Raw genomic sequence first — 18,893 nt, forward strand, 5'->3', positions numbered from 1 at the left:
TGGCGGCCAGGGCCCGCTCAAACGCCGGGCCCAGCTGTGACGGGGGACTGTTTCCTTGAGCCTGGATAGAACTGATTTTAATGTGATGTCCCCTGCCCCCAACAGATTTTGAAAGTCCTAGTTCATTTTTTGAGGGTCACCACATGTCACTCTATCTGTACCCCTGTTAAAGGGCAGACTTGAGATGCAGCCTTGAGTGCAGACCCCGGCTTGACCACTTCCTGGCTCTGGCCCGTCCCTCTCTGAGCCTCAGTCTGAATGGCAGTACCCGCCCTGGGAAGTGGGAAGTGGGTGTGACGATTAACCTAGATAAGTGCTTAGCCCAGGGCCCGACACACAGTGAGTGAGGGGCAGACAGTAACTGTGGTCGTTCTAACCACCGAGTGTTAGCCGTGTGCCGGAGTCCTCCTAGCCCTGTGGGCACAAAGATGGTCCTTCTGACCCACACGATTCCATGGGCCTTTCTAGAAAGCAGTGCTGTGCTGGCGTAAAACTCCGCCACTGAGCAGCAGTTCTGGCCTGCCCCTCATGCCCCAAAGCAGCTGCTGAGAGAGACCCCAGCCCGCTGTGTGTGCCGAGAGACAAGAAGGGGTGTGCGGCCTTGGCAAGGAGTGGAGGCTGTGGCACCAGAGATGGTGTGCATGTCTTTGCAGCTCACACAAAAATGAACGTTGGAAATCTTTTCCAGGATGTGAATATTTCTGAACTTATGAAGAAATTAGATATCCTTGGCGATAACGGGGTAACTATGAGCCATTGGTTTCTGGTTTCGTGTTCTTGTTTTGGTTCGGGTGTACTCTGTGTGGCTTTTGTTTCGTTTTGTTTTACTTTCTCCTAATTTGAGAGACCTGATAAGTACAATGTAAGGCTTTTGTATGGCCGTGCTCCTGTGTGGGTGGGCGGGTCGGCCTTTGTCAGAGGTGGGGTTCTGAAGTTAGGTCATCCTGACAGCCTCTGAGTGAAGAGGGGAAAAAGCATAAAAATGAATACCCAAAAAGAAAGTGGAATCCCTCAAGATTTCTGAAATCAGAAAGTGATTATTTTTGCCTTCCTAAAAGGTTGGCTTGAACGAGGCCTTATTTCTAAAAGGTTTGGTGCCCTGGCGTGAAACCTTCCCAACCGGAGGGCCGGCCCTCAAATACGTCACAGCTGCCTTTAGATGCTGGCCCCGTTAGAGAGCGGGGCTGGTCCCGGGGAGGCCGCGCAGAGAGGAGCTGTCAGAGTCGTTTAGCGTGACTGTCTGCACGTGGGTGTGGGATCCAGTGAAAAACGCCCTTGCCCATTTTTGTGTTTTAGAATTTGAGAAATGAAGAACAGGTTGCAATAATCCAAGCTGGAACTGTGCTTGCCCTGTGTGAAAAGGTAGAGCCCGCGGCATTTCTGTCCACACACCTGTCCGAGCTTCCCAGCACCATACAAGAAACTGTACATTGGCATCCCGCTTTGTGTTGGAAGCACGCCTTTCAGTCCGTCTGTCTGCACGTGCATGCGCATGCCTATTTGTTCTCTGCTTGCAAGTCACTCACGCTTACTGTAGAAAACGCAGAGACCACAGAAGGAAATAAACCCCCATCCAGGAAACCGTCTGTGACATTTGGGATATTTCCTTCCAGGTTTTTTCCATGCCCATTTTTTAAACTTAGTTGACATCATACTTGACTTCCAGTTTTCATCATGCTTCGTAAGCTTCCCCCACGCGACTTAGTGGCCCTGCAGTATCCCAGCGCACAGCTGTCCCCCGAGTTACTTAAGTGTTCCTCCGCTGTTAGAGACTGAGGGTGTCTCCGCTTTTTATTTCTATTTACCATCATGCAGCGGTGAACATCTTTACCAATAAGTTTCTATCTACGTTTTCAAACCCTTCCACAGGATAGGTTCTAGAAGTGGAATCACTGTGCCGAGTGGTAAGGAAGTTTTTAAGAACCTTGATATGGTCAAAATGGTTTCCAGAAAAGTGCTACCAATTCTCCTCTAGCTGAGTGTTACCATAGGGCTGGTTTCTTGCTCAACATGGCATGTTGCTGCCGAAGAACTCGGCCCATTTGGTAGGCGAAAATTATAGGATGTCATTGTTAAAACTTTCGTTTATGTGAGTGCTAGTGATATTGAGTTTTTATTGTGTATTATTTATTTTCTTCCTTGTGCGTTGTAATAATCTTTCTTTTGACAATTTTCCATTGGGTTTGTTATTCATTCATTCATACATTCATTCAATCATACATTCATTCATTCAATATGTGTTTGTCATAATTATGGTTTTTCTTACTGACTTCTTTGCATGCTTTACATATTAAAGATAATAACTTTTTGTCATACTTGTTAAAAACACATTCCTAGTTTACCTTTTACATTAGTTTAGGATACTTTATGTATACACAACTTTTTATGTAGTCCTATCTATAGATCTTTTCCTTTCAAAGCGTACAAGTTAAACTTTAAAATGCTATTTTTATAATGATGAGGTCTTAATGATCTTAATCAGTATTCCTTCTGGAATCTTTGGAAGAACATTTAAAATATAAATAGTTTCTTTCCTGGGGACCTGTCCACCCTTCCACCCCAGTCATGTAAGGGGTGCTAAATGTTGGTGACAGACTTAAGACGAAGCCTTGCCCCAGGTCACACAGGTGCTAAGTGGTGACTCCCCAGTCACCTCACCTGACTGAGCTGCATCCTCAGGTGAACGGGGATGATGATGACCCACACCTGGTGGGCTGGTGGGCCCATCAGACGCAGGCAACTGTATGCTGTTAGGTGCAGGGCATGCATTCGGTAAACGTCCCTCTCACCGACAAAGCCAGCTGTGGTTGCCTGGCCTCCTGTAGTGGTGCCCTGGGGAGTGTTACATAAGGTGCCGGGTACAGACGCATGACTCCGTTTATTCAGCATTCACTCAAATATTCTCTAAGAATGAGCCTTCAGGTGCTGAGCACCCAGCACGCCCCAGAGGATGCGGAGATGTCAGACCCACCGTTCCCTGCTCATCCTCAGAGAGGCCTCTCCTGGGCTGACGCTCGGCCCTCCACTCGGCCCTCCACTCGCCAGCTGGGGGGCTTCTGCAGGCCGGTCTGTGGATCTCCCTGAGCCAGGAGACTGAGAGTGGTGTGCCCCGCAGGGTCAGTGTGGGGACTCCGGGACAGGGCGTGTTTAGCGGAATTGAACATTGCTACTAGGCCCCTGGGCCAGAGCTTGGTTCCTCGAGGTGTTTGGTCGGTGCTTGCAGATGGTGAGCAGAGAGCAGGAACCACCAGTGACCTGGGGTGGCTGGTTTGGGGTGGGCTGGGGCAGCAGGCATTGGTGGGGGGGCCCTCTCCAACCCCCGAGTCTCCTGGAGGGTGGCAGACTGCAGGAAGGTCCCAGCCTCTGTGAGGCCCGAGTTCTCCCCCACCCCGAGCCCTTCCTGAGACCCTCCTGCCCATGCCCCAGCAAACAGTGGGCGTTCCAGACCCTCAGCCTGGGGCCGCCACCTGACATCCTCGGGGCTCCTCCTCTCAGCAACCTGCGAGAGTCGCTTCTCGCTCACACAGCTGAGGAAGTGGGGCCTGCCCGGCACGTGGCTACAGTCCACCTTGCCCCTGTCACCCCCGCCCACCTTCGCCAGCCCCTGCCAGCTGCTGCTGCCGGCCGCCAGCCACCAGAACCCGCCAAGCTGGTCGGCCTGGCGCCAGGCTTTGTGCCCTATGAGCCGAGAGCTATGCCAGCCGCCCTCGCCTGCCAGCTCCTCTGAAATCCCACAGGGCTGGCTGGGAGCCGGGGCGGTGCCCAGGGCGACTGTCGGGGTCCCGACCCTGACAGGTGAGAGGGCCCAGCTCCCCGCTTGGGACAGCGCGTGGGGACTGACTCAGTGGTTTGCCATCGTCTCAGGAGGGACTCGCGCTGCCTGTCTGGGAATAAGGGTCAGATGTGTGAGCGTTGCTGCACGTCTTCCCCTTGGAGGCAAGGTGGTGCTGAGAGTGCACCCCGAGAAGACAAGGGGGTCAGCGGGACCCCCTGAGAGCGCTGACGGGGAGGCGAGGGTGACTGTCTGGTTTGCTGGGTCTCACGGGTTTCCTGGGACGTGGGGATTTCAGTGCTGAAATGGGGGCAGTCCTGGGCAAACAGCTACGAGTTGGTCACCCTGGAGCTGACGAGCTCTCAAGCTCGCAGCAGGGGTCAGAGGCCCCACCCACGACATCCGCAGTCAGCCCCCCTCAACCAAATACACCTCATTTTTAAAATTTGTATTCAGTACTGGTGTCTGACCACACCGAGGTCAACTGCACTTTCTATCTAGAGGCACAAAGCCGCTTTCATAGCGTGTAAGTGAATGTCACGTGATGGTCCCCGATGGTCTTGTGGCAAATGGCGTCTTGCCCTGGGTGCCTGCCTTCCCCCCTTCACCGCCTGGGGAAGCCCTGTGCATCTGTAAGTTTCCAGCAAACAGCCGACCCGTGTCAGAACCCCCAGACCCCCTTGGTTACCCCAGTCCGAGTTCAGGGACCACATTTTGCTCCCCCCACACACCCCACATTCCGAGCAGAGAAGCTTGACCACAGAACATTGGAGGGTTTATGGGTGATTGTGAGTCACCCCTCTTCTCCCTCAAGTTCAAAACCAGTGAGAAATATGGAAATTTTTAAAAACCAGTGTTCTCACTGGTAACAACAGATTGGATAATGCGGCTTAGGTCTGCGGCCACAGTCAAGCTTTCCAAAAGTTGTCATGGAATCAGGGCCTGGGACCTTCCTCTGAAGGGAGAGTTGGGTTTGGAGGAGAGAGACCCCAGCTCTGGGGCTCAGGGCCCTGCACCTGCGGGTGCAGAGGGCTGGCCCCGCGGGGGTGCCCTGGCCACACTCCCCACAGAAATGCCTCCGCCCGTCTCCCCCTGCCATGGGCTCACCCACCTCTCCCCTGAGGGTTGGGGGCAAGGCAGGCATCCCTGTCCCCATCCCCTCCCTCCTGGAGGGTGGTGCAGAGCCGTGAGTGTTCAGGTTCTCACTCTGGAAGTGAGGCCCAGTAGATATCTGGCCCAACTATTGGTGTGAAGTTCGTGCCCCAGGATGCTCAGGGCCGGCATTTTCTCTCCTCAGTTCACTCTCCCAACTGCTGAAAAGGACCCGTCAAGCCTTTTCTTTATTTGCACAATACGCATATCAAATCTTTTTTTTAACAACAAGAAACAAATGGACACCTATTCTACAAAACCTGTTCTAAGAGCAGCTTGTCATAATGATTCAAAACTGGATTTTTTCCCATTTTAATTGTATTCATTTTATAACTGGTTGCGTTAGGATATTAAAAATGAAATATTTTTCACTCACTGTCAAAAATATGCTTACCTATTTCTAAGAAACCACACATTTTCTCTTAGCAACGTCTAAAGAAATGCTCCCTGGGGCACCTGCTTCTGCTGCTGGCTCTGGGGGCCCAGTCTTGAGGGCCAAGCTGACTTTGACAATAAGGTGGAGGCTCTGTGATCGTGGCTTTATCCAGTCTTGTTCCCTCTGCAGAGCCAGCACACACCCCACCAGACCTCCGCACCCCCACATCCTCCTGCCTTCCACAAATGTTTGTTAGTGCCAGGCCTGTGCTGGGTAAGGAAATTTAATAGAACAAGTCCGATGTGGTCACCACCTTTGGGGACTAGCTGGGGGAGGGAAGCAGACAAGAGCAATCTGTCAGGTGAATGCTGTGACAGACATTCACAAGACAACATGGGGATCCATGGAGGGCACCTGACCCCATGGACTCAGGAAGCAGGGCAGGCTTCCTGGAGGAGGCAACAGCTAACTCAGGCCTGAAGTCTGAGTAGGTGTCAGCTCAGTAAAGGCCTGGGGCTGAGGCTGGGGTTGGGAGAGGTGATGATGTTCCAGGCAGAGAGAGCAGCATGTGCAAATACCCTGAGGTGAAGGAAGGCCAGCCTTTGTCAGGAGCTGTGGGATATCCTCAAGGACTTTAAGCAGGAGCAGGGAAGTTCCTCGAGTAAATTCGTGTTTTTGAGAGAACACGTTGGCTGGAGGGCAGAAAGGGATTTGGGGTCAGACATGAGCCTGGAGGTTGAGAGGGGGCCTGTGCTGGGTGGTGGAATGGAGTGCGGTGGGTGGGTTTGAAAAACAGGAGGAGGAGGCAGAACCAACATGTGGGAAGTGAAGAGAAAGGAGGAGCTAAGGTTGCTCCCAGCTTTCTGGTTTGGATGAAGTGGGGGCTCTTCCCCAACAGAGGGACGGGAGGCTGTGAGCCCTCTGGGGGGAGCCTTGATGCATTGGAGGGGAGCTGTGCGCGGAGGGTGGTGGGGCGGATCTGGGCTGGAGGGAGACGCTTCAGAGAGAACATGAGGGGGCACGCAGAGCGAGAGGGGCAAGGCCAAGGGCGGGGCTCTGAGGGCGCCGAGAGTTCCGGGTGGAGTGGGGGGTGAGGATAAGGAGCTGCAGCCAGAGGAGGAGGAAGAGGAGGAGCTGGTGGCAGTGACGGGGGCTGGGGCGTCAGGAAAGGGGCGCGGTCCATGGGCCGGAGCAGGGAGGCCCCGCGGCAGGGAGGTCGTACACATTCATGCATGTCGTCAAACCCGGACACCCCGCCACACCCCCGCAGGCTGGTCACCAGTGACCTGGGCTTCCTCCCGTCCCTCAGGTGGGCTCTTCATAAGGTCACACCTGCGTGCCTGCAACAGCTGCCCGCATGCTCTCGGTGCCCACACGCCCTGACGCTCAGCACATGTGGGGCTCCTGGGCTCATGCCGCATGGCTGGACCTAGTTTCATGCCCGCACCCCTCGGGGCACCTGGCTGCTGGGGCAGGCCCGGGCGGCGGCAAGGCTGCTGCTGCAGGGCTGCGATGCTACGGGCTGGGTTCCCAACTCCCCACCTGTGTGACCTTGGACAAGTGACTTAACTCGGCCTCCGTGTCTTCACCTGCATAATGGGGTGATGCTGCCTGCTCCACGGGGTAGTCATGAGAGGGTCAGGTGAGGTCCTGGGCATGCGGCTGCAGGCACAGTGTCCAGCAGAATGGGCCTCAGTGACACGCACCTGACCCCGCAGAGCTCCCAGAGGCACACGCTCACAGCTGCACATGCTCGCGTCCACTGGGCGCTGAATCAGGCTCCCATACATGCACACCGACCGCCTCCAGTACATACAGGCTCGCCTGGGCACACATGTCGACACCCAATCACACGCACACGCGTGTATGTCCATGACCCATGTGATCCCTGAGCAAACTTCTGTCAAAGCCGAAACGTCTGTACAGACGATGAAATTCCATTTCGAGGACTTCCCTGGGACGCGACGGGGACCCTCTTGGGAGCCTCGTCTAGGAGCAGGTCCCCCCCACTCAGCTTTGGTGGAAGGCCCCAACGGGCACAGCTCTTACTTGCTGTGCCCCTGTCCCTGCTGTCTTCCAGTGGCTGAAGCAGATAGAAGGAACCGAGGCAGCCCTGACCCAGAAGATGCTGGACCTGGAGATGGAAAAGGTACAGACTTGAGTCCCTGGGAGGGTTGAAAGTGTTTAGATAATTCACCGCCCAGGAAGGCTTTGCACGTGTTTTCGTATGAATTTATTTGCACGCATTTCTAAGTTTTGCTTTTGTCCTAATGGCTGTTCTGGGTCATTATCATCCATTCATTCACTCTTTTATTCACTCAGTTATTCTCTTAAGACGTATTTTTGGAGGCTTTGCTATCTTAGGTGCTGTGCCAGGATTAGAGGTTCAGTAACGGATAAGCAGGGTCCCTGCCTTGAGGAGCTGGCTTGAGAGCCTGTGGGAACGCATGCTCACGAGCCGACAGGCACAGGGCAGCGTGAGGACATTAGGGGGGCATGCTGGTGATACGGAGGCGCTCAGCCCAGTGGCCCTGGAGACGCACAGATGTGGCTCCATCGCTGTCCCTCTGGCTGGCCACGAGAGTTTGAGAAAGATCCACTAGACCTTAGTTTCCTCCTTGATAGATGGGGGTTCGAATCTCACCTCGCTGGGCTATGAGGATAAGAGACTCTAGATACACAGCTTGTTTTTGCACAGTGTTGGCACATACGGGCTCAATAAATGGTGGTGGTGGCGGTTATTCACCAGGGGACTATGGGTGTATAGGGGGATCCCTTTTACCCAGCATGGGGATATCAGGGAAGGCTTCCCAGAAAAGATGGTTCTGGGGACTTTGAAGACCAGTTCAAGTTTTCTAAGTAGAAATGAGAGGTGAAGGAGGAAAGTAGAAGGAACAGCATTAGGCCTGGAAGCAGAGTGTGGTGTGGAAAGAGCCCTGGACTGGAATCATAGGCCTGGGTTTCCAGTCCACCTCTGTCACCAGTGAGCTGTGGCATCCAGAGCAAGGCACTGGTCCTCTCTGGCCCTCTGTTTCCTCGTCTGTAAAATCAAGTGGCTGCAATAGATGAGCTCTAACCCTGAAACCCTCAAAGCAGTAATAGAGATTCGCCTTCTGGAGAGATCACGCTGGCGGGGACTGAACGAGTGACATGGAGGGTGGGGGAGGAAGTGTACAGCGGGGAGACGAATCAGGAGATGGGTGACACTGTTCATGTGGGGAGGAAGAGCCGCATCTGAGAACTATTGAGACGGTCTTCAGGGACCACCAGGACGTGATAGAGGAATCAAGAAGGATTCCTGAGACCCGGGCTTGGGAACCAGGTTGGAGAGGGAGTCTCTTCATTGCAGTCAGGCGCCCAAGAGAAGGGAAGCCCAGAGGAGTTGGGGCAGGCTTGATCAAGGTTCCCGGGCCTGTGAGGCCCGAGCAGGGGGTTCACGCAGGAGTGAGCAGGGCAGACCATCACATCCCTTCTCCCCAGCCTCCAGTTGGTGGGTCCCCAACTTGCTGAGACTGTGGCTCTCTAGCAAAGGGGCGTAGATTGGCTGAGTAGGTAGGAAGAGCCTTGCTGTAATGGCTTCTCGCTCGGATCTTGACCCTGGGCGCCTCCTCTGTTCCAGGACCTGTTCAGCAGGCAGAAGGGCTACCTGGAGGAGGAGCTGGACTACAGGAAGCAAGCGCTCGACCAGGCCTACCTGGTAGGACCGGAAGGGGGTGGGACTCTTGGGCCCTTTAGACTCAAGTTAGAGGCTGCTTTTCCTTCGGGGCTGACACCGTGTTTAGGGTCCTCGCCAGTGATGCTTGGGCGCCATCAAAACACCATCCCCACGGTGTGCCTGGAATGACCGTACAGAGAAATTGTCGCTTTTTCCAAATCAGTCATGATTTTCAAAAATATTTAGTTACCTGGATGGTTTCTTTGGACACGCTCATTCAATTCTAGTAATCATTTGAGACGGATGAAAAGAAACTTTCTTTCTTATGTGTTTGTTTATATTTAAATATTTATTTATGCTTAAAACCCCAAAGCGAGTTTTCCTATAAGTAGAGACAGTCACATAGGAACACAGAGGTAAAGCGAAGAGTGGTGGCCAAAGGATCATCAGAACAAGAGTTACTTGTTGCAAGGTCCTGTGCAATATCGTGTTTGTGTCACAAAACTGGTCCTGGGCGTCCTAGTGGTTAACGGAAAACGGCATCCCGTTCAGGATCATGCGTCATGGCTTTGAGGACACTCGAGGCCGAGCGCTCCTGGCACTGAGGGAAACGCTCCCCTGGGCAGGGGAGTGAGATAATGAGATAGCAGGCCTTTCCGGGATGTCCCCACTGCGCAGAATTCAGAGTTCAGCACCACTCTTGCAGGAAGAAGCAGTGTAGTGGACGAAGTCTGGAGAAAATCTTTGCCCAGATCACTGGCAGTTAAAATCGTTTTACAGACTGGGTTTGTATCTAAGAAATGCAGAGTCAGTAACTGGAGAACAGCTTTCAAACCCTCGTTTCCACGAGTGTCTCCAGGAAGACAGAGAGCGGGTAGCCGGGCTTAGCACCAGCAGGGGATTCTGGGCGTGAAGGCCAGTCCACCTCACCGTGAGCCTCGGCCCTCTGCATTCGGGCTCTGAGGCTTGAATGCCACGGGCGGCCACAGGAGACGTAGAAGGTCTGAAGGGATTGGGCCTCATCAAGATGTAGCGTTGACCTTCTCGGCTCCTATTTCTGGGTGCTCGGTGTTGTTAAAGGCAATTCGAAATGAGAGCTTACTCATCCTTCCTCGCGCTCTTTCCTGTTTTTGGTTTTTCCTTGATTCTGGCCAGTCTCGGTCCCCTTTCCCCTGCTCTATCCGCCGTGTCTGTCTCTCACACTACCCTCCCCTGGCATTTCCCAGAAAGCTCTGAGGAATACAATTTCAGGAGATATCGCAGGAACTTAAGGCCATAAAAAGGGGGGTCGGGCTACAATAGAATACGTCTGGAAAACTCTGAGGACTTCTTGGTCCTTCATGTACTGAAGGATGGGCAGAGGCTTTGAGAGGAACAGAAGCCAGCAGTTTACCAAGTTCACTGGGTCATGTGACCCTCTTTTCAAGGGACATCTTCCAAGACCGGTGTTTCCCAACTCTCTTTGGAAAACCTTGGTGTCCACCCTCTGTTGTCAAAGCACCATGTGCAGAAAGGCCTGGAGACCCTCAGAGTCCTGGTTCTGCAGAGGAGGCCCCTGGGCATGCTGATCCTGCTACCGTGCAGAAGCTACGGTCATAGTTGAAGAACGGCCCACAGCCTCGAGTGGGAGTTCTGAGGCAGTGCTAGACCGACTTGAACAGTCGGGGAAGTAAAGTGTCCCTAGAGGGTGGCAGTGCCTTGTGCCCAGGCAGGAGTGAGGACGGTGGGTGTCAGATGCACACCTGTGCTCCTGGGTCGTCGAGCTGAGTGAGATGGGGCAGGCCCACAATGGAGCTTCCAGAATTAGAAGTGGGGTGGCGGGGTCCTGGCTGGAAGCTCATGACGTGGGGGTCTCCTAGGAGCTCAGCTGCTGAACGGAGAGGGGGTGAGCCAGAGGCACAGGCAAGCTCCTGCTCCATGTGGAACCCACACGGGACCCCTGGCTGTGCTGGTGGACGCACTCCCACCTTCTAATTTCCCAGGGGTGACGGCTGGGGTGGGGAGAGGGGAAGGTGATGATGTCTGTTGGTTAAAATTGGTCCTGGCTTGCTGGGCCTGGCATTCCTCTAGAGAGTTGGCACAGCCGTACCGAAGCTAGAGGGGACTGGAGGAGCAGGTGGCCATACAGTTGCAGACGGTTACCCCTTGGCCCCCTGCCTCAAACCACCTCTCACCTCTTCTTGGCAGTTTCCAGGTGATGGTTGGTCTACACCGTCTTAGGAAGAGAAGGCCCTGCTCCTCGCCAAGCCTGTGGGTGGGGATTTAGGGAGACAGAAAGGGAGACAATTCTCTCTTTTGTCCCTAGATATTCCCGTAAGGTAACTATAAGTAACTGTCTTGCTCTGAAGTCGAAAAGAGATAACTTCCTCCAATGGTTAAAGCTCTGACTTGCGCAAGGATCCTCCAGTTCGCCACTAATCTCTCATTTGCTTTGCTAACGAGGGGTGTCTTGCTTTTTCAGGGGGGAGGGAGCCATTAGAACATTGTCACTATTTGCTTTAGGTGAAAATTGCCTTCCTAACTAGCCAGCTGGAAACCGGAGGTGTGCAAAGTGAGCCGTATTTTTCCATTGGCACCCGCTGTACAAGGGGAGATCTGTTCCAAGGTGGGGAAGTAAATCGGAAGCCAGGGATAAAACAAAAACCGTTTGAATCCAGCCTCTCTTCAAGTCACGCATTTTAAGGGATGGTTATGCTTATTTCTTCTTATTGTCCTGTCCCCTCGTGTGCAGAGTAGGGCATCTTGATTGACTAGACAAAGACGTGTTCCCAAAAATATGTGTACAGGGCTGGAAGGGGCTTCCCCACCCCCAGACTGCTGGCTCCTCTGCTCGGCCCCTGCACGCCTGCCTCCCCTCCCTGCCCCAGATCCCCGAGCTCTGCCTCCCTCCGCTGCAGTGTCCTGGTGACTACTGTCCACCCATTTGCAACCTTCCACTGTCTGTGTGATTTGGGCCACTCAGAGGATCCAGGAGCTGGAGGCCACGCTGTACAACGCGCTGCAGCAGGAGCCGGGGCGGAGGGCCAGCGAGGCGCTGAGCGAGGGCCAGCGGGAGGACCTGCAGGCCGCCGTGGAGAAGGTGCGCAGGCAGATCCTGAGGCAGAGCCGGGAGTTCGACAGCCAGATCCTGCGGGAGCGCATGGAGCTGCTGCAGCAGGCCCAGCAGGTGAGGGGCAGGGGCCTGGCGCGGGGGCAGGGGCCTGGTGCGGGCACCACTTGCCACCTCCCGGCTGCTCCACCCCCACTTGCCCCCTGTTGGTGCGCTGACACCTCTGATGGGCGCATGGGTGTCCCAGGCGTGTTCGATGGAGAGCTGGTGGTACTGAAAGTTTAGGTGAAGCAAGGCGTGTCTTCTCATGGGTGCCCTCATAACAGGACAGGTGTATTCCCCAGTGACAGGGAAGACGTGGGACCCTTGGGCATAATATACAGCAAACTTTTTCTAATATACATTTAAACAATAAGGTGCCCACCCCTGCTAAATGGTAATAGAAACCAAAGCAAGGTGCCCCTCGGCCCTCTTCCTCCAGGATCCACGTTCTGTTTCAAAGTCAGGTTCTTATAACCAGGAAGTGCTGGCTGAATGGTTTGCTTTTTGGCTGCATTTTGTGATGATGGCTAATTTGAGGACTGGACCCGGAGCTGCCTTAGTTAACTCTGAAAACCTACATGTATTCCAGGGTGTGGAGTCCTGTGTGAGTTTTGTGTGCTGCTGAGCACACCGGGAACTGGGTTCCAAGGACTCCTGATGGTATGAGGACAAAGAGACAGCAGCTCGCACTGGCTTCTGTGGAGTGCTCACCATTTTAGATCCTTTCTCTCACGGCACACCTGCAGGGTGGGGATTACTATGTCCATTTACCTGATGGGAAAACTGAGGCTCAGGAAGGTGAGCTCATGTGCCTAAAGATGACACAGCTAGTAAGGCATCCTGCCAGTGAGGAAGGGTCTAGGTAACCAGTGGAAAGCGATGTGACAGAAGGCAGAGAGAGAGAGAGCAGGCACATGTCAAGAAGGAGCAGATGGGAGCTGTGTCTGAAGCAGCAGAAGTCCCATCGAGAATGAGAAGCATGGTCCCTGGTGGATCTGAGGAAGGGTGTGGGGGGAACAGCCAGACTGTATTCGGTTGAGGAGCGAAAGGAGACGATGAAGGGAAGGGGATAACTGTCAGCATATGAAGGACAGGTCTTCATGCAAGACTGGATTTGGGTGGAAGGACTCCCAGGGGCCTCAGCGACCCTCCGCCTGGGCTCGCCCCTCCCTCCCATCCTGCCCACTGTCTGCTCGTCTGCTGGAGCACCAGCCTCTGATGCAGCACATCTCAGAGCCTCGAGTGATGTCTGCCACGTGTCGGGTGTTTGCTGAGACCCTCAAGCTGCAGGGACACCCACACCTTGTGTCGGATGGAGGGAAAGGTTTTGTGGCTATGGGAGACTCCTGATCACATTGGCATGCTGCGGGACAACAGGGAGGGAGAGATGGGAGGCTGAGGGGAGAGGGTCTGATGGGCGGAGGGAGGGGTGAGACCCAGAGTGCAGATGGCAGGTGGTGGGGAGGCTGTGGGCATCTCTTCCCTGAGCAGAGGTGGGGAGGGAGAAGGAGGCGACAGTGTGAAGCCGCGGGTACGTACCCCACACACAGGGCCAGGGGGCTGATGGTGCTCACCCCACCCGCATCCTCAGGGAAGAAGCAGAGGCCACGTCCCCACGTCAGGAGGACACCCAGCGGGGAGGGCGTGGAGGGAGGAAGGGAGGGCTTGGATCCCTGCAGCCCAGGTCAGGGGGAAAGTTGCTGGTGCAGGACGGGCCCCTGAGGCTAGAGACCAAGAATTTGCAGTGATGATGACCAGAGTGATGGTCAGCAAGATCCGGGATGGGGCAGTGCAGGACAGGAGTGGGTGGGGGAGGGAAGGGGAGGCAAAAGGGCCAGTTACCATCAAAGCCATCTTGGCACGGGACTACAGGTGGGGGGCATTTGCATTCACCGGCCGTATCTGTTATGGCCACATAGCTAGTGAAAAGTTGCCTGAGGCGCACCCAGGCCGGTGGGGAGCCCAAATACGGGACAGATCCTGACCATCTCATGTGGCAGGGCTGTTCCATCCGCGTGCACCAAGTCCAGAGTGGGTGCGAGGGAGGGTCTCTTTCCTGGGGAGGCTGGGCAGGCTCCTGATGGAAGGGCCAGCTGAGCCAGGTCATGAAGATAATTAGGAAGAGGCCAGGTGGCTATCAAGGAGGATAGCATTTCAGACAGCAGCACAGCATGGTGTTAGACGGGAGCAGGGTGGGGAGCAGAGTGGTTGAAAACACAGACACTGGCATCAGGCGGCCTGGCTCTGAACCCTGTTCTCCCACTCATTAGCTGTGTGGCCTTGGACAAGTGACTTAACCTCTCTGGGCCTCAGTGTCTTCATGGGGATGGTAATAACGCCTACTCATTGGGACGCTGTAAGGTTTAAATGAACTAGTACATGTCAAGTGCTCTCAGTAAGTGTAGGCGGCCGTCATTATTGCCGAGTGTAGACTGGGAGTAGATGTGGCAGCGGCAGGGCCCGCCAGGGACTGGAAGCAGGGCGCTGGCGTGTAGCTAAGGCCCAGCCTTGAGCCTCATTTGCCGGACTTGCCGACTGAGTGCGCAGTGAAGGAAGGGGTTGATTTCGTGTTCAGGAAATCCAGCTCAAAGCAGAACATTTGTGCGTTTGAACCAAAAAGTCATTACCCCACCCGAGGGTTCAAATCCCACGAGGGTTCAAATCCCCCGAGGGTGCTGCTTGTGGTTTACGTCTGAAGTGTGTGAGGCGCCAGCCTAAGGCACACGGCGTTTGGTCGGGACTCCCGGAAAGCACTGTGTCCCGCGTACTAAGAAAAAAAGGGACCTGAGTGACAAAGAGAAGGAAAAAAAGCAGAAAGCCAGCTGTGCTGCCGTGTGGGCACATTGAGGACTGGGGTGCCTTGGAGAAAATCACTTAAAATGTAAGTGTTGGGGTGTTGGTGTAAGATCATAGGGGACAAATCCTTCCTCTTCTGTGGCTGTTGGCCGGTCTGGTACATGGCACATCCCTAAGCGAGGAGACAGCTGATTAATAGATTGAACCAGGGCTGGGAACGCTTCTCCTTTATCTCCGGATCATTTTCAGATTAGTTGGGAATTCAGCTGAAGGTAAATAGGAGCCACCCTTCCTCTCACTGAAAATGAAAACTGCCTTCACATTCCTTGAAATACACTGATCTGGGCCGGCCCCGTGGCTTAGCGGTTAAGTGCGCGCACTCCACTACCGGCGGCCCGGGTTCGGATCCTGGGCGCGCACCAACGCACTGCTTGTCCGGCCATGTTGAGGCCGTGTCCCACATACAGCAACTAGAAGCATGTGCAACTATGATATACAACTATCTACTGGGGCTTTGGGGAGAAAAAGGGGGGGGGGAGAAAAAAAAGTAGGAGGATTGGCAATAGATGTTAGCTCAGGGCCAGTCTCCCTCAGCAAAAAGAGGAGGATTGGCATGAATGTTAGCTCAGGGCTGGTCTTCCTCACCAAAAAAAAAAAAAAATACACTGACCTGTGTCTGTCAGCATGTACAACATTGGTTAGTGTACATGTATAACACTGGTTAGTGTACATATACAACACAGATTAGTGTACATATACAACACTGGTTAGCATACATATGTAACACTGGTGAGTGTACATATATAACACTGGTGAGTGTATTCCTCTGAGGCTTTAATGAGATAAGACATGCAAACCTATTAGCTGGTGCCTGGCACATGGTCGTGTTCAGTAACAGGAAGACTCTCTCTGGATAATAACACATGTGGACGTCAACACCCAGGCAGCGTTCTGTCTACCCTGGCTACTCAAAGTGTGGTCCATGGACCAGCAGCATCAGCATCAGCTAGGAGCTGGTAGAAATGCAGACTCTCAGGCCCCGCCCCAGATCTCCTGAATGGGATTCTGCATTTAACAAGATTCCCAGGCGATTTCTGTGCCACTTAAAGTCGTTAAATTTTAGTTAGTCCTAGAGATACATGGCTATGAGTTACAGAGGAGTGTAAGCTTCTGTCTTAGTCAACTCAGGCTGCCATAAAAAAATACCAGACTGGGTGGCTTAAACAACAGACATTTATTTCTCACGGTTCTGGAGGCTGGACATCCAAAATCAACGTGCTGGCTGATTCGGTTACTGGTGAGGGCTCTCTTCCTGGCTTGTAGACGGCCACCTTCTCTCTGTGTCCTCACATGGCAAGAGAGGTGGAGGGGGGCACAGGGACACGAAGGAAGGAGAGAAAGAGAGACGGGGAGAGGGAGAGAAAGAGAGGGAGGGATAGGGAGAGAAAGAGAGAGATTATCTTCTTCTAAAACCACTGATCATATTGGATTAGGGTCTCACCCTATGACCTCGTTGAACCTTAATTACCTCCTAAGACTCTATTTCCAAATACAGTCACTCTGGGGGTTAGGGCTTCAACATACGAATCTAGGGGGGGGACACAGTTCAGTCCATAGCAGGGTCTCATTACTTTTTTGGTTTTGTAGGGAAATGGGTTCTCATTCCTTCTTCCCCTTCTCACTGCATCCTGTCTCCCTGAGGCAGCCCTGGGGAACCCCTCCTCCATCACATCCTGCCGTAGGCTTCGGGGACGGGGCTCCTCCTCTCCCTGCTCCGGCTCAGCTCCGGGACTGTGGGCGAGGCTCACCCTCCTGGCCTCACACGCTCCATCTGTTCTCCGGGGAGTTCGGAGCAGCTCCACCTGCAGGCTTTGCCTCGAGGGGCCTGTGTCACCAGCAGCTGGAAATGCTAGGCCAGCTCTCCCAGGGTGGCACAGATGTAACTGACGATACCGTGACGCTCACAGACTCTTGTCCCCCTCCCTGCCGAGTGTCACACGTGTAATAGCAGCAGGAAGCAGGGCCCCAGCCGGCGTCTTGGTGCCCTCGTAAAAGAGGCTCGGAACTCAGAGTGCATCTGTTTTGCTGGATGCTTCCTCTAACAGAATTTCCTGGAATTGGGTCACCCAGGTGTGAGGCCTGGGCAGAGGGGAGACTTTCCTTACAGCAGCGCAGTGACAACAGCTCTCGTGTGCCAGGCCAGTGGGGCTGGAGTAGTGGACAAGGTCCTGCTGTCACGGAGAGTCTGTGCGTGTGTTCCAGCGAGGGGAGACAACACGCACAAATAAACATCACGGGTGTCAGAAAGGCAGCGCTGTGTCCTGTCCCTCCTGGATGTTTTCTGTCAAGTTGCTCTCATTTCCCAGCACCTGCTGGCCTGCATAGACCTCTGCTGGGACCACAAGCAATCGCGGTACCCTCCCCTCTGTCCCTCTCCCTGCTGATCCGTCCACCGCACTGCAGAAGCCTTCCTAACACGGAACACAGCACCACCCCTCCCCAAAGACCCTCTCTGGCTCCCCATGCCCAGAGGATAAAGCGTTGCTTAGTCTGACATCCTCAGCACTCCGGGTCCCCAGGTGACCCCTACAAATGCATTGGCCACCCCCCTCTGTCTCTCTCTGTCTCTGTCTCTCTCTGTCTCCCTCTATCTCTCTCTGTCTCTGTCTCTGTCTCTGTCTCTGTCTCTCTCTGTCTCTGTCTCTCTCTTTTGAGCTTCTTCTGCTTGATGTCATGTCATATTTGTCTGTAATTTTTCTAATGTCTATGTACTGAGCACTGTTCCTGGTGCTGGGGACACCGCACTTGCCCTCATAAAGCTTATATTCCAGTGTGGGGAGATAGACCAGTGCTGGCACATAGAAGGGGCTCTGTAAATGTTGGCTCAGTGAAGCTCACACCAACCCTGTGAGTGGGAACCATTGATGCAGTTTCCCAGGTGAAGAGAGTGAGGCTCAGAGAGGGTAGGCAACCTGCCCAAGTTCACACAGCCAGGAAGTGGCAGAGCTGGGCTGTGAATCAGATCATCAGATCACGAAACTCTTAACCACTGCTCCTTCCAGCCTCCCATACCCTGATAATTTCTGAGACTGACCCTGGTTGTTATCTGAGAGTGAATGTCAGGAAAGTCTAGAAGGAGTGCCAGCTTCTCAGGCTGACTTTTAAAGCCCAGAACTTGTTCCTGGGGGATTTTTGCAAATCCTTTGAAAGCTGTAAAGCGTTGCCCTCCCTCTGTGTGGCACTGTGGCTTACAAGGCACTTTCCCCAGGTCTCCGTTTCATCCTCAGGGTCATGGGGTCGCTGTGCAGATATTACAGAAGAGGGGTTCAGGCAGGGAGAGACTACATAACTCCCCAAAGTCCACCAGCTGGTGAGTCTTGCCCAGGATCAAGCCAGGGCCAGCTGAGTTCTGCACTGGTTCTTGGATGCTCTGCCTCCCCGCCCTGCACGGGATCCTTGGGGGACCGTCACGATTGGAGTCAGGTAACACAGTTTCCCTCAGAAATGTGCCCGTTTCCTAAGCCTTTCTAGGGTACGTACTCACGGCCAACTCTGCTCTGAGCACGGTACGCAGGTTCTCTCGTTAAATCCTCAGACCTGGGCAACACGATTACCCCCGATTTACGGACGAGGAACCGAGGCTGGAGAGCTGAGTAACTTGCCCAATGCCCCACGTCTGAGAGCATAAGTTTTTCGTCTCTTCTAGGCCAATCATTCTCTGTTTTGCCACCAATGTGATCTTTCCCTGCTGAAACCCTTCCCTGCTCCCCATGATACCCCTAAATCTGTGAGCTCCCCGTCAGGGCCTTCTAGAACACCTGAGCTCTGGCCTCTGCTCACCACCTCCACATAGGCCCCACTGGGTTCCTTGCCTCCTCTGGGGGAGGCACCCCCCTCCCCGGGGCTCAATACCCTGCCCTCCTCACCTGTCTGCTGAAAAGCCACCTTCCTGAGGGCCTGATAAAACAGCACCCACCCCTCCCCACCCCGGCTTGATTTTCCCTGAGACGTTCATTCCCCCGGGGCACCATGTATATGCGTGTGTGCTGTT

General features: G+C 54.1%; 1 protein-coding gene across 1 annotated transcript in view; it reads left to right on the forward strand.

The window, feature by feature from the left end:
• JAKMIP1 (janus kinase and microtubule interacting protein 1) overlaps positions 1-18,893 on the forward strand; it is a 166,199-nt gene that overhangs the window by 141,106 nt on the left and 6,200 nt on the right. Inside the window, exons 15-19 of the mRNA XM_014788875.2 lie at positions 689-742; positions 1,297-1,362; positions 7,381-7,449; positions 8,920-8,997; positions 11,918-12,121. Coding sequence (XP_014644361.2) covers positions 689-742; positions 1,297-1,362; positions 7,381-7,449; positions 8,920-8,997; positions 11,918-12,121 — 471 coding nt within the window. The remainder of the gene's footprint in view (positions 1-688; positions 743-1,296; positions 1,363-7,380; positions 7,450-8,919; positions 8,998-11,917; positions 12,122-18,893) is intronic.

This window comes from Ceratotherium simum, chromosome 8 (assembly GCF_057802395.1).
Source record: "Ceratotherium simum simum isolate JZ-2026a chromosome 8, ASM5780239v1, whole genome shotgun sequence".
NCBI lineage: Eukaryota > Metazoa > Chordata > Mammalia > Perissodactyla > Rhinocerotidae > Ceratotherium > Ceratotherium simum.